This window comes from Eucalyptus grandis, chromosome 7 (genome assembly GCF_016545825.1).
Source record: "Eucalyptus grandis isolate ANBG69807.140 chromosome 7, ASM1654582v1, whole genome shotgun sequence".
Lineage (NCBI taxonomy): Eukaryota > Viridiplantae > Streptophyta > Magnoliopsida > Myrtales > Myrtaceae > Eucalyptus > Eucalyptus grandis.
The window spans coordinates 44,086,844-44,109,063 of record NC_052618.1 but is presented as its reverse complement, the minus strand read 5'-3'; the positions used below and the strand labels follow the sequence as shown (position 1 = coordinate 44,109,063).

The 22,220-nt window shown below is 38.9% G+C and overlaps 1 protein-coding gene across 2 annotated transcripts; it reads left to right on the top strand.

Annotated features, from left to right (window-relative positions):
- The first annotated feature begins 1,353 nt into the window (after positions 1–1,353).
- On the top strand, positions 1,354–21,379 carry LOC104453621 (sodium/hydrogen exchanger 8). 2 transcript variants are annotated; one of them, XM_010068227.3, is made up of 23 exons: positions 1,354–1,750; positions 2,959–3,009; positions 3,176–3,267; positions 4,302–4,379; positions 4,480–4,637; positions 4,788–4,889; positions 4,961–5,078; positions 6,747–6,799; positions 6,877–6,942; positions 7,783–7,827; positions 8,356–8,408; positions 9,970–10,154; positions 12,190–12,234; positions 12,319–12,426; positions 12,988–13,219; positions 15,337–15,636; positions 18,027–18,124; positions 18,261–18,392; positions 18,470–18,688; positions 18,819–19,025; positions 19,268–19,532; positions 20,332–20,633; positions 20,853–21,379. In XM_010068227.3, the coding sequence occupies exons 1-23, from the start codon at positions 1,534–1,536 to the stop codon at positions 21,162–21,164; spliced, it is 3,438 nt and encodes a 1,145-aa protein (XP_010066529.2). In that variant the 5' UTR covers positions 1,354–1,533; the 3' UTR covers positions 21,165–21,379. The 2 variants fall into 2 exon arrangements, with proteins under 2 accessions (XP_010066529.2, XP_010066530.2); XM_010068228.3 differs by lacking the exons at positions 1,354–1,750; positions 2,959–3,009; positions 3,176–3,267; positions 4,302–4,379 and having other exon boundaries at positions 4,496–4,637; positions 4,793–4,889.
- The last annotated feature ends 841 nt before the right edge of the window (positions 21,380–22,220 follow it).

The window sequence follows — 22,220 nt, the reverse complement described above, 5'->3', positions numbered from 1 at the left end:
TGATCCGCACAGGAAATCGACCAGCCCATTCATCGACGGCCTTGATGCGGCCAGGAGTCAACGTCAAGGAGGGCCAAGGCTGACGTACCCAACTTGAATGGTCGAGGCGGCGCTATCGTCAGTCGCCACTACAACCACACTCACGTAATCATCCCAATATCCATTACTTATCATCCTAAATCTTTCCCCAACATGTCTTTCTTCTTTCTTCCTTTTTTGTTTTGTTCTTTTTCCCATTATAAGCACTGGCGAGTTGCAAAATTAAAAGACCCAATCTTTTTCTTCACCCACAATGTCGGAAAGCAAGGCCCAATTAAGTTACTTCTTTTTTGGAAACGAAATCTTGACGTCGGATCGATTGCTCGCGATTCTACTTTGCGATAATTGTTTTTTTATCTCGACATCGGGCCCTCTTACTCGATTCTCATTTGGCACGGATTATCTAGGGTCAGGTCATAAAAGGGCAAGCTTTTTTCAGGGAGTTTGATTATCTGGTCTTGATGCAGAGGGTCTGTTTGTAAGCGCTTCAAAGTTCGACTAGCTTTGATGAGTAATTTTTAATGATGAAATATTTGAATTTCCAAAAAAAGCTTAATTTACATCATAAATTTACTAAAATTTGTGTGCGCACACATATATATATTATATTTATGATTAATATCATTCAAAACCCTAAATTGTTATACCTTGACCACAAAAAATTTCAAATTGTATATTTATGATAATTTTACTCTCCATTAATTTTCATTAAATTTTATCATTAAATTGCTAAGTTTGATCACATGCGGCAATTAATGAGTGTATTAATTTATGATTTTAGTCTATATATGTCATAAGTACGCCAATTTATAATTTCTCATGGTATTAATTTAATTTTATGAAAATTAATAAAATATAAATTTATCACAAATATATCAATTTGGAATTTTAAATTTATGATAAGTGTATTGATTTGATTTTTGATAAGAAATATATATTTTTGATTGGTCGAGGATAATAAAAATAATAATAATAATAATAATAATTAATAGGATAATAATAATAATAATAATAATAAAATAAAAGGGAGGGAAAGAACTGGAGGAAATTAAGGAGAAAATCTCTGGAAGTGATCAAATTGAGAAGTTATCCAGCGCAACCACTTTCCATTGATGGATCCCATGACGGTTGAATTTAAATCCCCCGAGGTCCGACATCCAAAGCTATTTTCACCGCCCAGCTGTTTAGCGCCACGCAAGCAGAAGAAAAGGAATCCCCGCCGGAGAGAGCCCCCGCCGGCGACGAGGAGGAGGAGGAGGAGGAGGAGGAGCAGGAGGAATCGCCGCCGCCGCCGCCGCCGTCGCCTGTCCCCGTCCCCGCCCCCCGCCCTCGCTTTCTCCTTTTGTTTATAATTCTCGCCTTCCCTCGTGGTCGCAGCGGCCGTGTTATATATATTCCCCGAGATTCTCACTCCCCACGGCACTCGCCCGCCCGCCTCCGTCGCCAGCGAGTCCCGCGTCCGTTCTCCGTATCGATCGCATCGCGTCTCTCTCGATGGCCGCTCTCCCGGAGGTGGAGGGGGAGGAGCTGCTCCCCTTCCGGATACTGGCCGAGGCGGCCGACGCCGGCGGCTCCTCCAACCCGACCGACGCCGTCATCTTCGTCGGCATCTGCCTCGTGCTCGGGATCGCCTGCCGGCACCTCCTCCGCGGCACGCGCGTGCCTTACACCGTCGCCCTCCTCGTCCTCGGCATTGCTCTCGGATCCATAGGTTCGATTTCGCCCCCACCCCCCCCTTCCGTTTCTCTCTCTTCTTTTTCCCCCTTCCTTCCGGCGTGGAGTCGATCGGAGCTCGTTCTTCGGTTCGGCGGGGGATTGTTCTGTTCTTTTTTTTTTTTGGGACTGGCGTAGGGGATCGTAGCGACGCTAGGCGGCGGCTTGGGAGGGGGGGAAGAGAAAAAGAAAAAAAGTCAACGCTGAGCCTAGTGTGTTGCCACGCTTCCCGAGCTTTTTGTGAATTTGAACTACTGGAGTTACTACTCATGTCTCTTGTTCCATTGAATTGGTGAGGTTGAGCGTTCCTTTTCAAGTGATTTGCTAAATTGGAGACCAAGACGCTGCAAATTATTGTTTGGGATTCGTGTTCTTAGTCAGTGTGAAAACTTTCTCGTAAGATTCCGAGCTGCTTTCCGGCGAACTCTCTCCCACTAACGTCGGCTGAAATTTTCGGTTCATCGAACCATGTATCTGTGAAATATGAATCAAGAAAAGCAAAATGGTCGAAGATAAAAGTCGGGTTCTATTGGAGTAACTTAGCGTCCTCTCTAAATATATGCACATCAGCTCATGCGATCGCTTTCATGGATGTTATGGATGTAGCGTTTAGATGCTTGTCCTCTCTTCTCTCTGGTTAGACTATTCTCTATGCGAGAAGAAAGTGATCGATGATATAATGGCAGGAACAACAAATTGGCATACTTAGTGCACATGAACTTTGGAAGGGATTAGTCTTGCACCGGCACACGGCTTCTATGTCGACTCTAATTAGCTCACAGATGCCAAGTGTGTTTCTCTCCGGTTACATTCTGCTATGAAATGGCGTGACTGGGAGGCTTTATGCTGTAAAAGAAAAACCTCTGTGTGGAATGATAATATTTATAATATAGTAAGAAATAGTGTTCTCAGGCTTCTTTGTGGGTGCCTTGTGATTTGATTGCTAAATTCAGATAGCTTTTACTGTTAGTTTGCCCTGTACTGTGATGATGGTGCTTGGATTTGTAGTTCTTGGACAGCCAATTTCTTATTTATGCAAGCATGGATTGTTACTCTTTAACTTTTGAGCAAAATATTTTGCTCTGAAATACTTCTTTAGAATTTCATGGATTCTTTGTCCAGTTAATTGAACCTTTATAATACTGCTGAAAGTGCTGATCGATCCATATGGCTACTATTATATGTTATTCTTCTACTGTTATGCAGAGTATGGCACACATCATCACTTGGGGAAGATAGGGGATGGCATTCGTCTTTGTAAGTGCTTTTAATTTTTTGGGTCGAATTGAAATCCCAAGCATTTACAGATAGGCTTCCAGGAAACTGGTCTTTAGTCTTTACGCCTCTAAGAGAGGTGAATCTTCCTTTGTACAAAATTGTTTGAGATGCAGCAGTAACATTTTGTCAATATGTTAACTTGCAGGGGCAAATATTGATCCTGACCTTCTCTTGGCTGTTTTCCTGCCGGCCCTTCTTTTTGAAAGTTCATTTTCAATGGAAATACATCAAATAAAGGTTTAATTCTCATTTTGCATCTTCCTGTTCTATTTGAGTTCACCTTGGCATCGTAAAAAACACCTTTCCATTCTTCTTTTTCCACTGCCCACATTTTGGGAGCAGGCGCATTGTGGTTTTGTTCCTTTCCTATGACAGCATTCTTGTGCTGAAGAGATCCTGCTTGTGGACCTTGTTTTGAAACTAATGGTGCTGGTCTTTACCCTACTCTTGTGAAGAGCATGAGGGTTTCCATCTAGTTGTTATAATTAGGTGGGCATTGACACATTCAAATAACAGGCTGATACCCATAGGCTAGCCTCATATAATGACAATGGTGACTGTACAACAACCTCTCAGGGCTTATGGTTCTGGAAAAATGTGAGGCAACCTGTGTCCTTTCTACGTAGGACTGCTCTAAATTAATTTATATAATTGCTGATAACTGGGCTAGCCCTCAAGTTCTTGAATTTGATATTTTCTTAGTTGAATATTCACCTTTCAATTTGTAATAGAGTGTCACTGTGGAGAGGCGAAGGTAGTGGAGAGATTGGAAGGGTGCATGTGGGTGGCTGGTATAGCAGTTTAGTTGGTGGAGTCGGTGCTGGTAGTTGCAACAATGTTGCATTGATGGAAATGGTGGTGGTATAAGAGTCCAATTGGTGGTAGTGAAGGTTTGTGGTGATGGGGTTGGTGAAAGTAGTAGTCCACTGGGGATGGAGTTTGCAGTACTATAACTGTCTTGGATCAAATGACAATCTCAAACCGCATAGGCCTCACAGGAGATCGAGCTTTATATTCCATTTCTCTGTTTTTAATTTTTGGTGAAAATATATCTAAGATTTAGGTAACATGAGTTAAAACGTTGGCTCCTTGATTCATATTATTGCCTCCAGTGTGGAAGAACCACTTAAGGAGCAATTTCCTTGTTTGTGCATGATACATACTCTTTCTGTCGGAACTAAGTTTTATGTGATTTTTATGTCTTTCTTGCACCTTCTTGGACACCCTAAAAGACAGTTCCCATTTCTTTTGGTTTTGTTTTAAATGAGCAGAGGTGTATAATGCAAATGATTTTGCTAGCGGGTCCTGGTGTTCTCATATCAACATTCTGTCTTGGGTCTGCCCTGAAGGTATTCTGCGCGAAGCTATTCTTGCAAATCTGAAACAGCACTTGCAATGTATATTGATCTGTTTCAAGAACTTAGTTTAGCTCTTTCGGTGATGATGCAGCTCACTTTCCCATATGACTGGAATTGGAAAACTTGTCTGCTGCTTGGGGGACTTCTGAGTGCTACTGATCCAGTTGCTGTAGTTGCTCTCTTGAAAGACCTTGGTGCTAGCAAAAAACTAAGTACCATTATTGAGGGAGAGTCCTTGATGAATGATGGGTATCTGCTTCAATATATATATGTATAAGCATATTGTGTTTCTGCTAGTGAAATAGCTAGCAAGTTTTTAGATGAACTAAGTTTTTCCTTTTGATATGTGACATCTTTGCTAATTCACTTTGTTCTGAATCTTTCGTTATCCTTGTTCAGAACAGCGATCGTGGTTTATCAGCTATTTTATAAGATGGTTTTTGGCACGAGTTATGACGGGGCAGCCATAATAAAGTTTCTAACCGAAGTCTCACTTGGCGCGTAGGTATCTCATTAGCATTGGCAACTGAAACTCTAATTTTCTTGGTTATCTGACTCTTTTTCCTTTTTAGTGTATGCATAGGCCTTGCTTTTGGGATAATTTCTGTGTTATGGCTTGGGTTTATTTTCAACGATACGGTGATAGAAATTACTTTGACGCTGGCTGTGAGCTACATCGCTTACTTCACGGTATGTACCACACCCTTAAATGTTTATGTACATATACATACATAGACATATATATATATGCTGGTATTATTGTATGGTTCTCTTTATCAGGACTTCGACTAACGTGTGGCTAATGTATTACTGGACTGCTCGAGACACTAGTTTACTCTTTCCTTGCTGCTTTATGTCCTTTAAACCCAGTCTTCCTGGTTCTCTTGCTATACATTTAAGGTTGTTTTTTTGGGATGCGTCTCTGAGTACGTGTGAATAGATACCAAGATAATTATTACATTTGGCTGGGTTGACAACCCTGCACAAATGGGGGGAGCAGGGATTAATGTTCCTGTATGTAGAGCTCTGTTGTTGCATTTATAAACACTTGATATCTGCAAGTTGTTGCATATTCATTTACAAATATGCGTTGCTTGTCTTGTATCAATGATTAGCATAGTAATGGCCTGAGACTGGTAGATCTGATCATAGGCTTTGCGGTTGGCCGTGCTCGGCAGGGCTCGAAATGCAAATGGGTGGGCTTGGGAGGGTACTTTATGTTGAAAATCGTGGCCAGAAATTTTTATATTTACCTGTTGAAATGGTTGGACTGGGATCAAAGAGGCCTGACCTTGGGCCCAGCCATGCCCGCCCTGCTATATGATCAGTTCTCATATTGTTAGGAAATTAAATATTGTATATGCTGTGGATTGGCCAGTCGATTGATCCATTCTCATAATAAGCTGCTGCAACGGCGATAAGTTACTTTAGCACATGGCTGAGACCTATATCATTGTTTGTTTTCCTTTCATCTCCCGTTAGATATATCCTTTAGTTCATGCAATTATTTCACCTGGTCTTTTGAAACTTCTAATTATATCGTCATCTGGTAAGAATTGGATCTTCAGGTCTCGCCAGAATCAGTATTTCTTGGCACACACCTTCAGTTAATAACCATTCTTGAAGTGAAAATTCTGGATATTAGGATTTGTAGTTTACTTATAAAGCGACATGAGTATGTATTTCGATTATTTTCCATAGAATTGCTTTATTATAGGCGTATTTGTCAGATAATTTGATATATGGTAGTGGGCAGGTAGATGGTAGTAGTTTAAATGAGAGTCCAACCATTAACTTGGGAGATAGTTATGTTGCACGCCGGGTGCAATGAGGATAGCATTTCTCATGAACCATGTGATTGCCTAATCATTTACATCAGCAGTATGGCCTGTGTTTCGTCCCTACATATGATTTGTGGCTCTGTGACCATTGTTAACTAATTCTGTCTGTACTTCCTCCTTTCATTATTGGTCTTATTTGAATGGTCTCACAGGTGTGACGTCAATCACCTATACCTTGTACACAGCTTGATAACTCTCTCTGTAGGAGTAAACTTTTAAAATATCCCTTGCAATTGCAAGAGGGCTGCTTGTTGTGGATTATAGCTTAAGACTGGTCAGGTCTGAGGGGTTGAAATTTTCTGAAAGATAGAAATTTCTGGCGGGGTTTCGTTTTCATCTTCTTAATAAGTTTTTCTTGTTTGTTCATGTGCATCGAGCCTTTAATTTTCCATAGTTCAAATTATCTCCTTTGTCCTGATAAGCCAAATCAATGAATATAGAAATTTGTAGTCAAGCAATTTTCAAAGATCCTCATGCTATGCAAAGAAGACTGACAAAATTCTGTTGTTTTTATTAGGCTCAAGAGGGCGTTGATGTTTCTGGTGTTTTGACTGTGATGACTCTAGGAATGTAAGTTGAATTGCCATGGCAAAATTTCTTTCTTATGACTTAAGTAAAACATCTCTTCAGATGATCGACTTTGGCAGGTTCTATGCTGCAGTTGCTAAAACAGCCTTTAAGGGTGACGGTCAAGAAAGTTTACATCACTTTTGGTGAGCCTTGAAGAATTGTTTTGTTTGAGCCACTTCATCTTGATTGAGTTTAATGTTCTTGTGGTAGTTGAAACTGTATCTATCCTTTTAGAAGATATTGCTCTGGGTTAGAGTGCATCAGATGTAATACTAAGTGCACTCTTGCATAATCATGCATGGATTCTTTCTTGCGGAGACTGTATATTTGTGAGCTTGATTAGGTGGAATTGGCAGTGGGACTAGAGTGACTTTAATCTACAGTATTCAATCCTGCCCAAAATTAACGAAAGCCTATAGATTTCTGTGGGCATTTTCTACCCTCTATTTCAACCAATGTAAAGATCAGGAGATAGTTGCAAAAATTGAAAAGGTTGGGAGATTGCAAGTAATGGATTATCTAGAAGGTATCTACATTTTCCCTGGACTGGTGATAGCAAGTTTGATTGTTGCAATAATTGATTTTGTTGGCTAATCTCTTGCTGATTATGCTGAATGCCTCGAGAGCACAGTAATTTGCTTCCAAAACATAGTTAGACTACTGCTTTACTCACTTTTAGAGTTTGTGCTATTAGACTCAACTATGGTAAGTTTGGAACACAGACATTATTCGTTATCTTTCCTAAAATCAGGGCATTCTGCCTAATCAGCCATTCGTAGGGTATATTCTATCAAAGAAAAAATTGCATTGGTATCGCATTTGGGTTATATAGATCCAGTCATGCTGCATTTAAAAGAGTGATATGACTAGTAAATACCTTATTAATCTGAGGTCTGGTCTTTTTGGGAGAAATATGGTCAAATTATGTATCGTGATGTTTTGGTTGAGCTTTCTTTGACATTAGTGCTACCTTTACCATCCAGGGAAATGGTTGCTTACATTGCCAATACATTGATATTTATCTTAAGGTGAGTCCTTGTTTTACTTGCCAGTGTCTATTCTTGCATATTGACTGTACGAAATGAAATTGACACTCTTATTGCACGTCCCTTGTGCATGCCCTGCAAAAGGTCATCCTTAAACTGAGCAAGAATGATGGTAGAAGAACATACAAGATGTTTACACTTTGATCTGCAAATGAAGGTGTAACTAGTCGAGAACTCTTTGAAAATGCTACGAGCTAGTTTTCCTTGTATGTTGTAACACAAGCATTAATTATGGAATATATGAAGAAGAATCCTACATAGCCTGGGAAGAGTTTGCTTAACATCAAACTAGTCCATTTAACTGGTTAATCATGTACCTGTCTGCCATCCGGAATGGCCTTCGCTACGGTTTTAAAAAATTGATCTCCAAAAGCTACGAGAAGCTATTAGTTAAAAAGTAAAATGCAAAAAGCTCCATCTTAAATACACTTAAGTTTTAGTACAAATGACCTAGTTTCCATCTCAATGTTGACAATATTAGTGACTATTTATTTATATTTTGCTCTGCAGTGGAGTGGTAATTGCTGAAGGTGTTCTCGGAGATGCAGATATTATTGAAAACGGTACCTGTTGCGTCTGTTCCTGTTATTTTTCATACTATACTTGAAAATTATCCTCTTTCTTCTTAAATCAGTAGAAAATAAAATGGCAGGATTCGAGTTTTCTTTCTTTTCATCTCTTGCATTTTTGAGTTCTTCTATGCTTCACTTTTGTAGTTATTCATTTTCATTCTCTCTGGACATGGAGTTATCATTTAGGCGAGCAGATCATGTTAACCCCCACAATAATGTGGAAGCTGATAAAGAAAAGTTGTAGCTCCACATAAGCTCTTCACTAGCATGTCACTGCATTGTGCTACTAAAAAGCTTCATAGTGACTTTGGTTTCAGATCCAACTCCTGTTTCTTTCACTAGGCCTAATGGCAAGTTGTGATGTGGCTGCATTATATAGTAAAGATCTTATGTGATTTATAAAATAGCTGGAACTGACTTTCGTTGTCCTCTAGATTTGATGAAACCTATACACCTATATTCTCAATGACCCCATTTTGAATGAAAACTTATTTTGCTTCCCTCCTTTTCTTCTTCTTGCCTTTAAGCTTCTTAAGCCATTTACTGATCACTCAATATGATCCTTTCCTCACGCAAATGATGAACTACATCTAGAAACCACCGATCCTCCAGCTTGCTGCATATGCTCACCTCCTGCATGCAGTCTTGAACCTGTTGGTCGAATCCTTTCCACAAGGTTTCTAAAAATGGATGATGTCCCCTTCAAGATGATGAAAATTCAGGAATGAATCCCAAGAAAATGTTACTCTCCACGCCTCTGCTTGATGGTTAGATTGACAAAAGTCTTTTTAACCTGCCAAGTAATGTCATGATAAACCCTGTGGAATATCAGGCATTCAGCAGCCCACTCCTCCATGCGATACAAGAAAATAACTCACTGTACTGATATTTAAGTATATATGGTTCATCTTACCAAAAAAAAAAAAAGTAAATGATTCAGCTGCTTCATTTATAAGACTTGTTAAAAAAGCTTTTTTTTTTTTTTTTTTTTTGGGTAAAATTGGTTCAGGAGCTTGTACTGCCAACAATTTTATGCTCCAACACAATTCGAGATCACACTAATACTTGAAGACATGCTTGAAGGCATGAGAAATGAATACCTTTCTCAAATTTACTGATACATCATCAAACATGCAAGCTGTCTTAAAAGAGAATGGAATGAAGTTATATGCTGAAAACCCCCAATAGTCTTAGGTTCAAAGTAGGAAATTGTAATCTAACAGGATAAAGCGATTAATATCACCTGATATCTGATTAGTATAAAAGTGAAGGAAACTAAATCAAATTTCTATACGGAAAATTATATGGGCCCACATCACTTAGCCAGTTTGAAGTTGGGATTTAAATAAAATTCAAAATATAATATTTTTAGGAAGGGATGTTGATTTGATATAAAGAATAATTTTGTAGATGCCAATTTATTAGACCTTCTTTTTGCATCTTTTCCTATGTATAAAATATTCTGAATATTTTAGTAAATGTCTCTTTTTCTTTCTGGTTGAACTTTTTCCATGTCAAGGGATCTGATTGGATTCTTTTTCCTTTCCTTCAGGAACTTCATGGGCATACCTCATTCTTCTTTATGTCTTTGTACAAGGATCACGTCTTGTAGTTGTCACACTCTTGTTTCCATTTCTGCGTTACTTTGGCTACGGTTTGGACTGGAAAGAAGCTACTATCCTCACTTGGTCTGGCTTGCGCGGGGCTGTTGCCTTGTCTCTCTCCCTTTCAGTTAAGGCAAGTATTCATTGCTCAATCTTTCACAAATAATCCTGCTTCCATAGATCACACAGTTGCACTTAAAACATGAATGTTTGCAGTCATATTTTCCTCAACATAGGTTCTTCTTCTGTGACAATTAAAACATTCCATCTGATTTTCTGGTCTAATTATGCTCTCATGTGAGTTTTGATAAACTACCCCCAAGAAGAATATCAGATAAAAATCTTAAACACTGTTTGGACCTGTAAGTGTTGTATTCTTGTAGAAGCACTTCTATTTGTACCCCATGTTGCACATTACCTCATAGGACTTCTTGTCCCTTCCTATTATAGAAAGGAAACCTAACAACCTAGGGTATCTCAGTCTTACATCATAACACTTAACTAACTGCATTTGAATGTGGAAGTAGGATGCACTGAGACATTTTACTCAAATTTTTAACCAAGTGATGTACTGGGTGTTTGAGCATACTCTACTACCTTGTATAGAGATGTGTATAATGAGGTACTAATGGAGTACCATCACAGAGTGACTCATTGACTTTGTAAGAGACTATTGAGTTGCTTTTCAGCATCAGTGGAATTAGTTTGCCAGAAAGCTGTAGCATGATGTTTCAGATCTGTAATCTTAAATACTATGTTTTTGGTTTTACTTCTCTTCTTCCATCTATTTCCAACATCATGCAATACCTCTGTCACGACTCATGAGATTTCAAGTAAATCATTCATTAACCAAATAATAACACTGAATGTTGTAATGTAAGGTCTTTTCTACTTAACTGGGTTTAAACTAGACTTAACTAACCAGTTGGATGAGTAATGAACAAGGACCATATCATCCTGTTGACTGAATGACTAGTACTCCTGTTGAAAGAACTAAAATCCTTCCGCTGACGGTCATCAACTAGAGAAGTTTTGGTCAGCATCACAAGCACTACTGTTGCCATTGATTTCCCATCACTACCCCCTCTTTATCACTCTGCCCACCACTGCAGAAAGGATCATCAGGGCTGTGTCTTAACCACCAGAACTGCCATCATCATAATTAAGATCGGCACTACAGTTGCTGCATTAGCCTCAGTCTCACTGGTGTAGCAGCTGCTGTGAACACCAGCACAGCAGAAGCACCAAATACCAGCGGTCCTAACTCCAAGATCTTTACCTTTGCTGACAGCACCTCTATCCATTCCTAACCTGGTGACAGCACTTTTTTATCTGCATTACCTTATTAGCTCCTGCTCTGGCCACACTGACACCAGCAGTACGGGCACTAATAAGAGAGGCAATGATGGTGAAGAAGGTAGCAATGTCGAAAGTGGCCAATTCAAAAAAAAGTTGATTCAGATACAGCAGGCCGATGCACGTTGCTATTGATGTCAAATAATTGGTTCATGATGGAGGTGGAGTGACAGGGTAGTTATCCAATTTAGGGGGACAAATGTAGTTTATGTGTGTGTGGCAGCTTTATGTGCACGAATGCACTAAGTTCACTTGGGTAAGGATAAAACTGGTACTCAAGGTGGCACTGGCGATCAGGGACACCACCAGGGATCGATTCCTGGAAGGAGCCTCGGACCTGCACTACTCCAGAAGTCTTATCAATAAAAAAGATAAAAATATGCTCAAGTGCCACCTTGCCAAGAAAATGGTAAATATGAGTCACAGATTGTTTTCCAAATAATTAATTGCATAATGACCTAAAGATTACTTAAAACTGCACCTGCAGTTGACACTTGATAAATTTATCGAGGTCCACAAAATGCAATAAAATTAGCATAAAGTTGAATTGGGTCTTTGATTGCTTGAATTGATTGCCTTGTATCTTTTAAAAGATAAAAATGTGACAGTAGGCTGTATGCAATGCTTAGATCACATTCAGGTCTCTTCTTTAAAATCTGGAATAGCGTCTCAAGTGGAATTCAAGGGAAAGCTCCTTTATCCCACATATGCAAATTTTCCTTTTATTTTATTCTTGATCCTCACATTTTGACTATTTCAAAAGTCATAATGCCATTCTCCTGTTCACAATTTTTCTTCTTTTCTGATTGTAGGGCGCCAGTGGCACACAATATCTCACTGCTAAAACGGGGACTCAGGTATGTGACATCAGAAAAATGACGTGATTACATGATGGATTCTGAGAAACATGGATGTGAACTTTGATTTTTGACTTCTTGCAGTTTGTCTTTTTCACTGGTGGAATCGTCTTCTTAACGCTTATCATAAATGGGTCAACAACACAGTTTGTTTTGCATCTTCTTGGAATGGACAAGTTATCATCAGCTAAGGTGAGTTTTAATTTAGTCTGAACAGTTTATTAGTTTGAGGCCAAAAACAAAGGGAACATAGTATCATATCCTCTTTTGTATCATTTCAAACAATAATAACTATGGTTATTGCTTGAAATTTGAGATTATTTTGTCAAGCATATCATACCATAATGAATTGACAATTGGTGGAGATTCCTTCCCTTGTTCTTCTCTTGATGGTTTTCTCATTCAATTAATTTTCAACTATTACGTTTTGATTTACCCCTGGTTTTTGGGTGAACAATAGGGAGATGATGCTCTTAGAACTGATGATCTACTTGAGTCAATGCGTAATGATGACATCTAAAGCAAAAAGCACAGCCTTTCAGTCTTACTTTGACGAATGGAGATATTATCTTTAAGATGGAGGAAAAGTTTTCCTGGCATACATAAGAGATGGCAATAGACCTTAGCTTTAGCTGACCATGGAATCCTTATTGACTTTCATTTCTATAAGTAAATTTCACCTTTCTATTCCCACAAAGCTTAAAAGTCTGTTGTTCCAAAATTGTGTACATATCTTACTCTGGTATTTGACAGAGACGCATATTGGAGTACACAAAGTATGAAATGCTGAACAAAGCCTTGGAGGCTTTTGGTGATCTTGGAGATGATGAAGAACTAGGACCTGCTGACTGGCCTACTGTGAAAAGATATATCACAAGCCTAAGTAATTTGGATGGGGAGCAAGTGCACCCTCATACTGCGTCTGAAAGTGATGCAGATCTTGACCCTATGAATTTAAAAGACATACGAATTCGCCTCTTGAATGGTATATTTTTCATTTAATACATTTGCTTTTTCCTGCAGCTACCTGAGTCTCACCATTGCATGCCATTATTAATTTTTGATTTAAGAGAGGCAAAATCACCTTATGTATCAGCAATCACTGTTGCTTGTTAAGCTTGTTGTGTTTTAGATCATTCTTTCATTAAAACACGGATAGGATGGTTTGGACCAAAGAAGAGACTTGTCTGGTTGGCTTACATACACTCACAGAAACTAGGTGCATGCTGCATCAATGAAATTTCCTTAGGTGAGATTGAGGGGAGCCAAACGGGATGTTTGGTACACCAAAATCTTTGAAATTAGAGTCAACTGGGTACTATTCTGTCACAGGCTCTCCTCTTTTTTCAACTCAATGACAGCCGAAAAATGGTTGAGGGGATTGGATACGAAACTCTCTTCCTTTAGTAACTCTTACATTTCATGCCAAAGCTCTTTCCCACAGAAACTGCTGCCTGCCACTTCTAATGGTGACAAAGTTCTGGCCCACAGTTTTAATGCAAGGGCAAAGCAAAATAAGAAGATCCACTTTCTTTGTTCACCCTTTACTGTGAAATATCTGCTAATGACTTCTTCAGCTTTCACCTCTTCGATGGATGGTTTGACACTGCAACGGTCGACATATTTATCCAATGAAGCTCTTTCAGGCACCTTGTTTAATATGCCTTAGAAAGTGATGAGTAAACTTTTGTTGCAGGGTAGAGTATGCATTATGCTTATTTTATATAGTATTAACAGAACTGGACAGGTTTGGCCAGTGCAATAGGTTGAATCTGAAAATGGTTGCCAGTCCAGTTTTCTTCTTAAATTAATAATTACATTCTGGTCAAAAATGGTCAAACGGATGAATTCGTCAATTTAGTTTGAGCAGATCTTGACCATTTTAAATTTTAAATTTGGATTTGTTTGGTCTGAATTTGAAACCCAATTTCTTGAAGCTTTGGACATGCCTCAACCACTGCACCAAATGCAATCTTTCTCATTACATGTCAGTATTTGGTTATATGATGTTGAAATACTGTCCCTCATCGCTTGAGAATGGATCTGAATGCTTTTTATATTCATGTGGTAACCCTCTACTTGTTAGCCTAAGCTTTTTGGGTTGGAGTTTATAACAGGTATCAGAGTCAGTTATCTCTTACGCGAAGGTGTGTGGTAAAAGAAATCCACATGAATGTGTGTAGTCAAAATTTCACGCGCAGCTTGTAATCTGTTATCTCTTATGCGAAGGTGCATGGTAAAAGAATTCCATGTGAATGTGTGTGGTCAAAATTTCACGCACAGCTTGTAATCTGACTTGCATGTGAGAGGAGGTGTTGAAATATTGTCCCACATTGCTTGACAACGGATCCTAAATGCTCTCTATATTCATGTGGTATCCCTCCCACCTATCAGCTTAAGCTTTTGGGTTGGAGTTTCTAACATACTAAGTTAACAAGCTTCACATCCATAAAACATGAAAGCTGCGGGAGGAATGTTGAACATGTCACCTTCAGGATCGAAGGACTTTGTCCTTGCCATTTTGCTGGGCAAGATTCGTGTTAATGTCTGCATGAGTTTATGTATACTAAAATTTACCTGGTGATTTTACCTCATATTGAACCAGCTGTTTTAATTGATTTAACTGTGAATTGTCTACAAGCTTTGTATGGTTAGTATTTTACAGTAGTATTCTTTTTTTAAAATAGGACTGTTAAAGTAATTTTGTGAGAACTTGACATTAATTGACATGTCATCTTTGTAATAGTGCTTATGTATAATAAAGATTGTTGTCCATTGGCATCCTCAGCATGGTCACTGATGAGTACTTTTCTTTTGATTTGCTTTCTCGAACTGTAGACCTCCTACCTTAATGAATGCTTCAACTCTTAGTTGAAAATACTGTTGTTCTTTTGGTTTGTATATTTAGCTTTTTTAAGCTCGGCAATTATTTGTTAGCACTATTTTTTGGATTACATCGTCATCTTATAATAAAAGCAACTAGTGAATACTCTTTTTTCACTACCACTTTGATTAGATTGTTCTAATGCAATACACTTGACAGCTGTTTTGGAACATAGATGTTGATGTTTCTGGTATTGCTAAAAAAAATCTTAACTTCAGGTGTCCAAGCTGCTTACTGGGGTATGTTAGATGAAGGAAGGATCACACAAACTATTGCAAACATCTTGATGCAGTCAGTGGATGAAGCAATTGATACGGTTGCTCATGAGCCTCTGTGTGATTGGAAAGGCTTAAAGTCCCATGTTCATTTCCCAAATTACTACAGGTTTCTTCAAAGCATCTGTCCACCGAAATTGGTTACATACTTCACCGTGGAAAGGTTGGAGTCTGCATGTTATATTTGTGCAGCCTTTCTTCGTGCCCATAGAATTGCGCGTCGACAACTACATGACTTCATAGGTATAATCCATATGGGAAATGCTCAACTTTTAGCTGAGAAATGGTTTTCTTTCTCTCGTCCATTTCCTGCATATTGTAGGAAGTCTCTGCATCATAGCTAGCAATCTTTTATTCAGGCCACATATTACTGCCCAGCCCATTTCTTATCCACTGGTTCAACAGCTGAAGAGCTAAATTTCAAGTTTAATTATTTTAATCAGTCCTTAGGCTTTGAAAAGTGAAACTGATGGCTTTTTCTCCCTAAAGAAGCCCTAAAAGTCTTTTAATTTGGAGAACTTGTGAGAGCAATAAATTTTTATTCTTTAATGAATGTTGTCATCCTAGTGAGTCTTCAAAATTTTGACAAGTTCACCCAAGCTTACCGTATGAATGGAAACTTTACTTTAGCAAGTCATGATCAGAAACAGGTATTTACCATATGCACTGCACGGAAGTGGCCTAAGATACCACTTGACTACTACAACCATATAAAAAATAACAAACTAGTCTTACTCTGTGCATGATAATAAGCTATGACAATCAATGAATGACTGTAATCTTTAAAATAGCAATTATCTGTAAATAATCCTTTGATTCTATCGAGTTAATTAAAGACAAGGAAAAAAAAATTGAATGGGGATTGGAACCTCAACTCAAACTAAATATGAAAGGGCAGTGCCTGCATCATTGTTTAATGCCAATCTGTTTCACATGCACATGCAATTAATATCAGGATTAAGGACATGGGGAGAGATTTTTTTTTTCCTTTCCCGGGGGGGTGGACTTCAAGTAAGATGGATATAGAAAAAAACATAAACAATTGGATGCTTCACATTTGAACTTTGAGGGGAGGGCCTCATGCAGGCTTTTGCTATAAGTTCTTGTTTCTGTGCTCTCCAGAGGTACAATCAGTCTAGGTCCTTTTCTCAGCTGATGTATGCTTTTGCTACTGATACGTGTCGGTAGATGAAAATGAGCATGATTGAATGTAAACTTGAATAATGTTAAAAAGATTGGGATTCAAGAACTCTCTTAGCAGGTTCAAGACTGTATATGTAGTGGGATGCATTAATAGATTATAATGAGAATGTGAGACTGGGTAATACCAATGGGTTTATAGAAAAGATGAAGAGAAAGGTAGAGATGCCATTTCCATAATGCTAGTAGAACTGATGAAATGGAGAAGTTACGGTATGTCATGCAGGATGCTACCTAAACTTAAAGACAATTGCAATTGGAGTCCAAAGAAGGCACATGTATTTTACTGATCAGATTGTTGAGCAGTAAGCAACAACATGAGCACAAATGAGTACCAAAAATTATAGAAATTGATGGATATATAGGCATTTCAAAGAATAAATAGAGCTTCAAATGAATATGTGTACAAAAGAAAAGCACCAAAGAAAAGTTGGTTTGCGTAATCTAGATGTCTTGCCTGAGGTAGTCTGGAAGTTTACCTAGTGCATGGTTCACTCCGACACATGGACAAAAAAGTGAAGCGGAATGTCCCTTGTCAGGAATGTGGTAGGATAGGGCTAAGCTTCTTTTGGTCATCTAGTTGGAATAAGAGCAGATTGTAAAGTTATGTTGAAGATAATAGAGATAATGTACATGCTTGAATCACGAAGACATTAAGATGTGTGCCCACATATTTGAAATTTATTTTCGAACACAATTATCATAAAGAACATATCGGGTGAAAGTAACATGGTTATATATCCGAACATGGGGAACACTCCTTTTGGTGTTCCAAACCTCTAATGTAATTGTAAAATAGGAACTTCAATCTGTAGGTATTGATAGAGAAGCGTGGTATTTTGGCTATAAATTGATAGAGAAATAGGGTATTTTGGTAACCCCTCAGCCTATCGAGTGGTAATGACCCTTTAGATGCTGAATGAGCATATAAAACTTCATGAAGGGGATGCAAGATAAAGAAGTATGTGGAGACTCAAAAAGGCTTGAATAAAAGCTTTATATAACAACATTTAGTAATTTGATCTCACAGAAAAGTTATGGTATTAAACAAAACACAATGGTGCAAAAGGATCAATAAAGCCAACATGACTTGTAGAAACAGGGTTTGTTTCTATAAGTTGTCATGCAATCTGCTCTTCAACTTGCCCTAATTGTCCTATACTTGAAATTGATCATATGAGGAAATTTATTTAGAAAGAGTGGATCGTACCTGTTGGGGTAAAGCACAGCAGAAAGCATTCTTAACCGTTTTGCAGCATATTGATTTGATGACGACCAGATGCTCTCTTTACTCTCCATATACTAAAACCGAGGCTATGAAAGTATTACTCCTTCTGTATGGCACTGCATCCTAGATGTATATGTCTAATAGATTCGTTCATGGGGTTTTCCTTTCAGAAAGAGTTCTAATTTCTTCTGTCTCTATCCATTAGGTGATAGTGATGTGGCTTCTACTGTCATCAATGAAAGTGAGGCAGAAGGAGAAGAAGCCAAAAGTTTTCTGGAAGATGTCCGTGTGACATTTCCTCAGGTTAGCAAGTGTGAATCTGTTGCTCCTTTGTCTTTTAGCTTTCCCTTGGTAGTCAAACATATTGGATGTGTATGCTTTGACTGCTGATTTGATAGTCTTTGTATCTGATTGATTTTCATATTGGAAACTGTACCAGGTTCTCCGTGTGGTTAAAACAAGACAGGTTACTTATTCTGTGCTGAATCATTTGATCGAATATGTCCAAAATCTTGAGAAGGTTGGGTTATTGGAGGAGAAAGAGATGCTTCATCTCCATGATGCAGTGCAGGTACATTTGAGTGGCCTTCCATTAACTGTAACATTTGATACTCCGTAGCTCACAACAGTATGTAACTTTTGACACAGACTGACCTGAAGAAACTTATGAGAAATCCTCCTTTAGTTAAGATGTCCAAAATAAGTGATTTAGTTAGTGTGCATCCCCTGCTGGGTGCCCTTCCTTCCGCGGTCAGTGAACCACTCAAAGGCTCAACCAAGGAGACAATGAAACCACGTGGTGTGACGCTATACAGAGAGGGCTCCAAGCCAAATGGTATTTGGCTTATATCTAATGGGATAGTCAAGGTAATTTTATAGAGCATGGGCAAGATGGATTTTCCCACTTTTTTTTTTCCTTGGTCGAAAAATTTTCCCACTTTTTTGGTTGAAGGTCTATTTCTTTTGTTCTAATAGCTTTTTTGCGGATCTTTGGCAGTGGAGTAGTAAGAGCATAAGAAACAAGCACTCACTGCATCCAACTTTTACATATGGGAGTACATTGGGCCTATATGAAGTGTTGAGTGGGAAACCTTGTATCTGTGACATGATTACAGATTCTGTTGTTCTTTGTTTCTTTCTGGAGTCTGAAAAGATACTTTCAGTGCTTCGGTCAGATCCTTCAGTAGAAGATTTCCTCTGGCAGGTATGACTACTATGTATATCCCTTAGTGAGCTTGCAAAGCATGTCTGATATCTGTTTTAGGGACTTAATGTCTGCATCAAGATCTCTGTCATTGAGTAACAGGCATCTTTTCATTGTCAAAAGGATATCACTTTTTCCTGGATGACGGTTTACTAATTTTACTATTTGCTAATAATCCGTGAATGGTATTTAATTCTTCATCGAACGATCAAGGATGTATAGCTGAGTATATTTACTTGCAGGAAAGTGCTATCATTCTTGCAAAGCTATTGCTTCCTCAAGTATTTGAGAAAATGGCAATGCAAGAACTGAGAGCTCTTGTTGCCGAAAGGTCAGAAATGACAATATTCATTAGAGGAGAAACTATAGAAATGCCCCAACATTCCATTGGATTTTTGTTAGAAGGATTTATAAAAACACAAGGTGTTGAGGAAGAACTGATTACATCGCCAGCAGCGCTACGGCCTTCACATGGGAATTCAAGTTTCCGAAGTCCAGAGACATCAGGTAACCTAATCTATTATCTGTCGGGAAGTGTGTCACCAGATAATTATACTTAATTTTGATCGACTCAGGCATTGTTTGGGCAGAATACTGAAGCTCTTGACTGTTGCAATTTATTCTTCAATACTTCAGCAATGCAAACTTTCTATTGCTGTCTGCAGATTCATGTAATGTAACTTTTAGATGTCAAGTACCTTAGCTGTGAGGGTAGCGGTAGCCTAGTCAACAGCTTTCTTTTCACAAGAAAGTGATACTCTAATCTAGCTAAATACAGTAAAGAAGATGATCTGTTATTAAAAGGTTCAGTTTTCTATGAAGATAATCTGTGATTAAAAGGTTCAATTAGTTTCTTTTCATAGTTTCTTTCTACTGCTGTTTGCAGATTCATGTCATGTAACTTTTAGATATAGAGTGCCTTAGCTTTGAGGGAAGCGGTAGCCTAGCCAACATCTCTCTTTTCACAAGAAAGTGATACTCTATTTTAGCTAAATACAGTAAAGAAGATAATTGGTGATTTAAAGGTTCAGTTAGTTTCTACAACCACATATCTGGTAGGAATAATGGTGTGCTCCCCTGGGCTTGCAGAGTCATTTTGTGGGAGAAGCCAATTCATGAATTTGTTTCCGTGGATTTTTGGCAGTAATATATTAGTTTTGCTTCTGTAAATGGTGTGCTACAATGTTATTGACTACCAATTTAGTGAGGCCATTGCAAACCAGAGCCATGGATAGTGTATCATGGAGAGAAGTACTAATATGTGTGTTTTGCAACTAAATCTTTTATTTGCGCTAATGGGAAACAGGTATTAGGACCGTCAGTTTCTCCCATCAAGGATCCTGGTATCTCGTGGAGACTAGAGCTAGGGTTATTATTTTTGATGTTGCGGCATTTGAAGCCGACACCACTCTTCAAAGAACGTCTTCATTAATTCCTCATGCGGTAGATCACCCCCTCAGAACCCACAGTCGAGAACATGGTGGTCTTATGAGCTGGCCAAAACACTTCTACAAGGCTAGGCAAAATAGACAGAGCCATGAAGCAATTAATCAACATGCAAACAGTATGTCTGCCAGAGCAATGCAGCTGAGCGTCTATGGCAGTATGGTATGGTCGATTTCTTTTCACCAGGCTTATAGTTGCATAGTGCTGGATACTGTTGACTGGGAAAGTTCTTGATAGTGAAATCTTTTTAGGATGATGGTATATCGAAGTCTGTTTCACAGGGACTAGATTTCCTTTTTTCCTCTGCATTGAGCTCTAATGCCGAGTTCATCGCTAACTCTCAGCAGTCAGTACTAACTATACTTTCTCTGAATTCACAAGGTGGATGTTCGTCCCCAAAATCGAAGCTTCATCAGAGCAAGCCAGCCAAAGACTTCGCATAGCCAGTCGTATCCAAGGGTTCCTTTGAACAGCAATCGACGTCTTATCTCGGTCAAATCCGAAGGGGCTGCTAGTGCAGGGAAGAGCCTTGAGGTGAGGAAGTTCACTAGACCAGCTCCTCTTCCTCAGCAGCAGAGTACAGAGACATTGGTAACTCTTGCGGACGATTCCAGTGACGATGAATCTGCTGCTGAAGAAGTCATAGTGAGAATCGATTCACCCAGTCGACTTTCATTTCGCCACGCTTCTTGAAAGACGAAAGGAAGTCTCTTCTCATCATCGCAATCAATGTTTGTAAACAATTGCTTTCATTGTCTAGTGCATGTAAATTTTGTGGTGCTGACGGTGCTCTTACGAATGCTGGCATTGTAAGAAAGATAACAATAAGTGATGAAAAAAAAAAAGAGAATGAAGAAATTAGACGTTCGAGGAGATATAAATGGCAAGTCAAAGCATTGTTGACTCTATCTGTATCTGTTCTTTTACTTAGTGAGAGCAACCGAGAGGAGCTGTCTTACTGTACCGCATCATCTGCTGAGATTTCACTGAGAATAGATTTGCTTAAATTAAAAGTCAGTTTGTTTCTTTATCCTAAACAAACTTTGATGACCTAGGGTTTCTCTTTAATAAAGGACACTACAAGCTTAAGAAGCTAAAACAAGGTCATTATATCAGGTTGTTCCTCGGCCTCCTTTCCGCAGACTGATCTGCTCATACAGTTGCTTCTCTGAACATATGAGCAAAACCCTGAAGTTGAAATACTAGATTGTTAAGGACAAATAGCGATCTCTGCAGTCTCATGGTCGCAAATATTAAATGGACAATGTTTCGCAGATAACATTTGAATTGGCCAATCTGATGTGCATAGGCAGGAAAGCATGTTGATGTTACCCTCGTGATCTCAAATGAAATCCCGATCCGGATGATCCTGGTAAGTTTACCGTCAGAACATTCATCCACGTTGAACTTCCCAACTCCTGCATCAGGTGTAGTCCAAGGACAGAACCTTTGTCTTCCTCCTTTTTGGGCACAACTGGATTTGCTCCGGCCAAATGAACATCGAATTGCGGAACACTCGAAAGGGATGCCCAGCACGATCCGTCTAGCTTTCAATTTATATCTTGTTGCTCGAAACTAGGACTTTCAAATTCCACATTTATATCTCGTTGCATTCGAAACGGTGGCCCACGGATGAATTTCTCTTTCAAATGATGCCACAGACCACAAAGATTCTCAAGTTTTGGTTGGCACCGGGTACAGAAGGCCGTCGTCCGAATCTGCTGCCGATATATGGACATTACAAACATT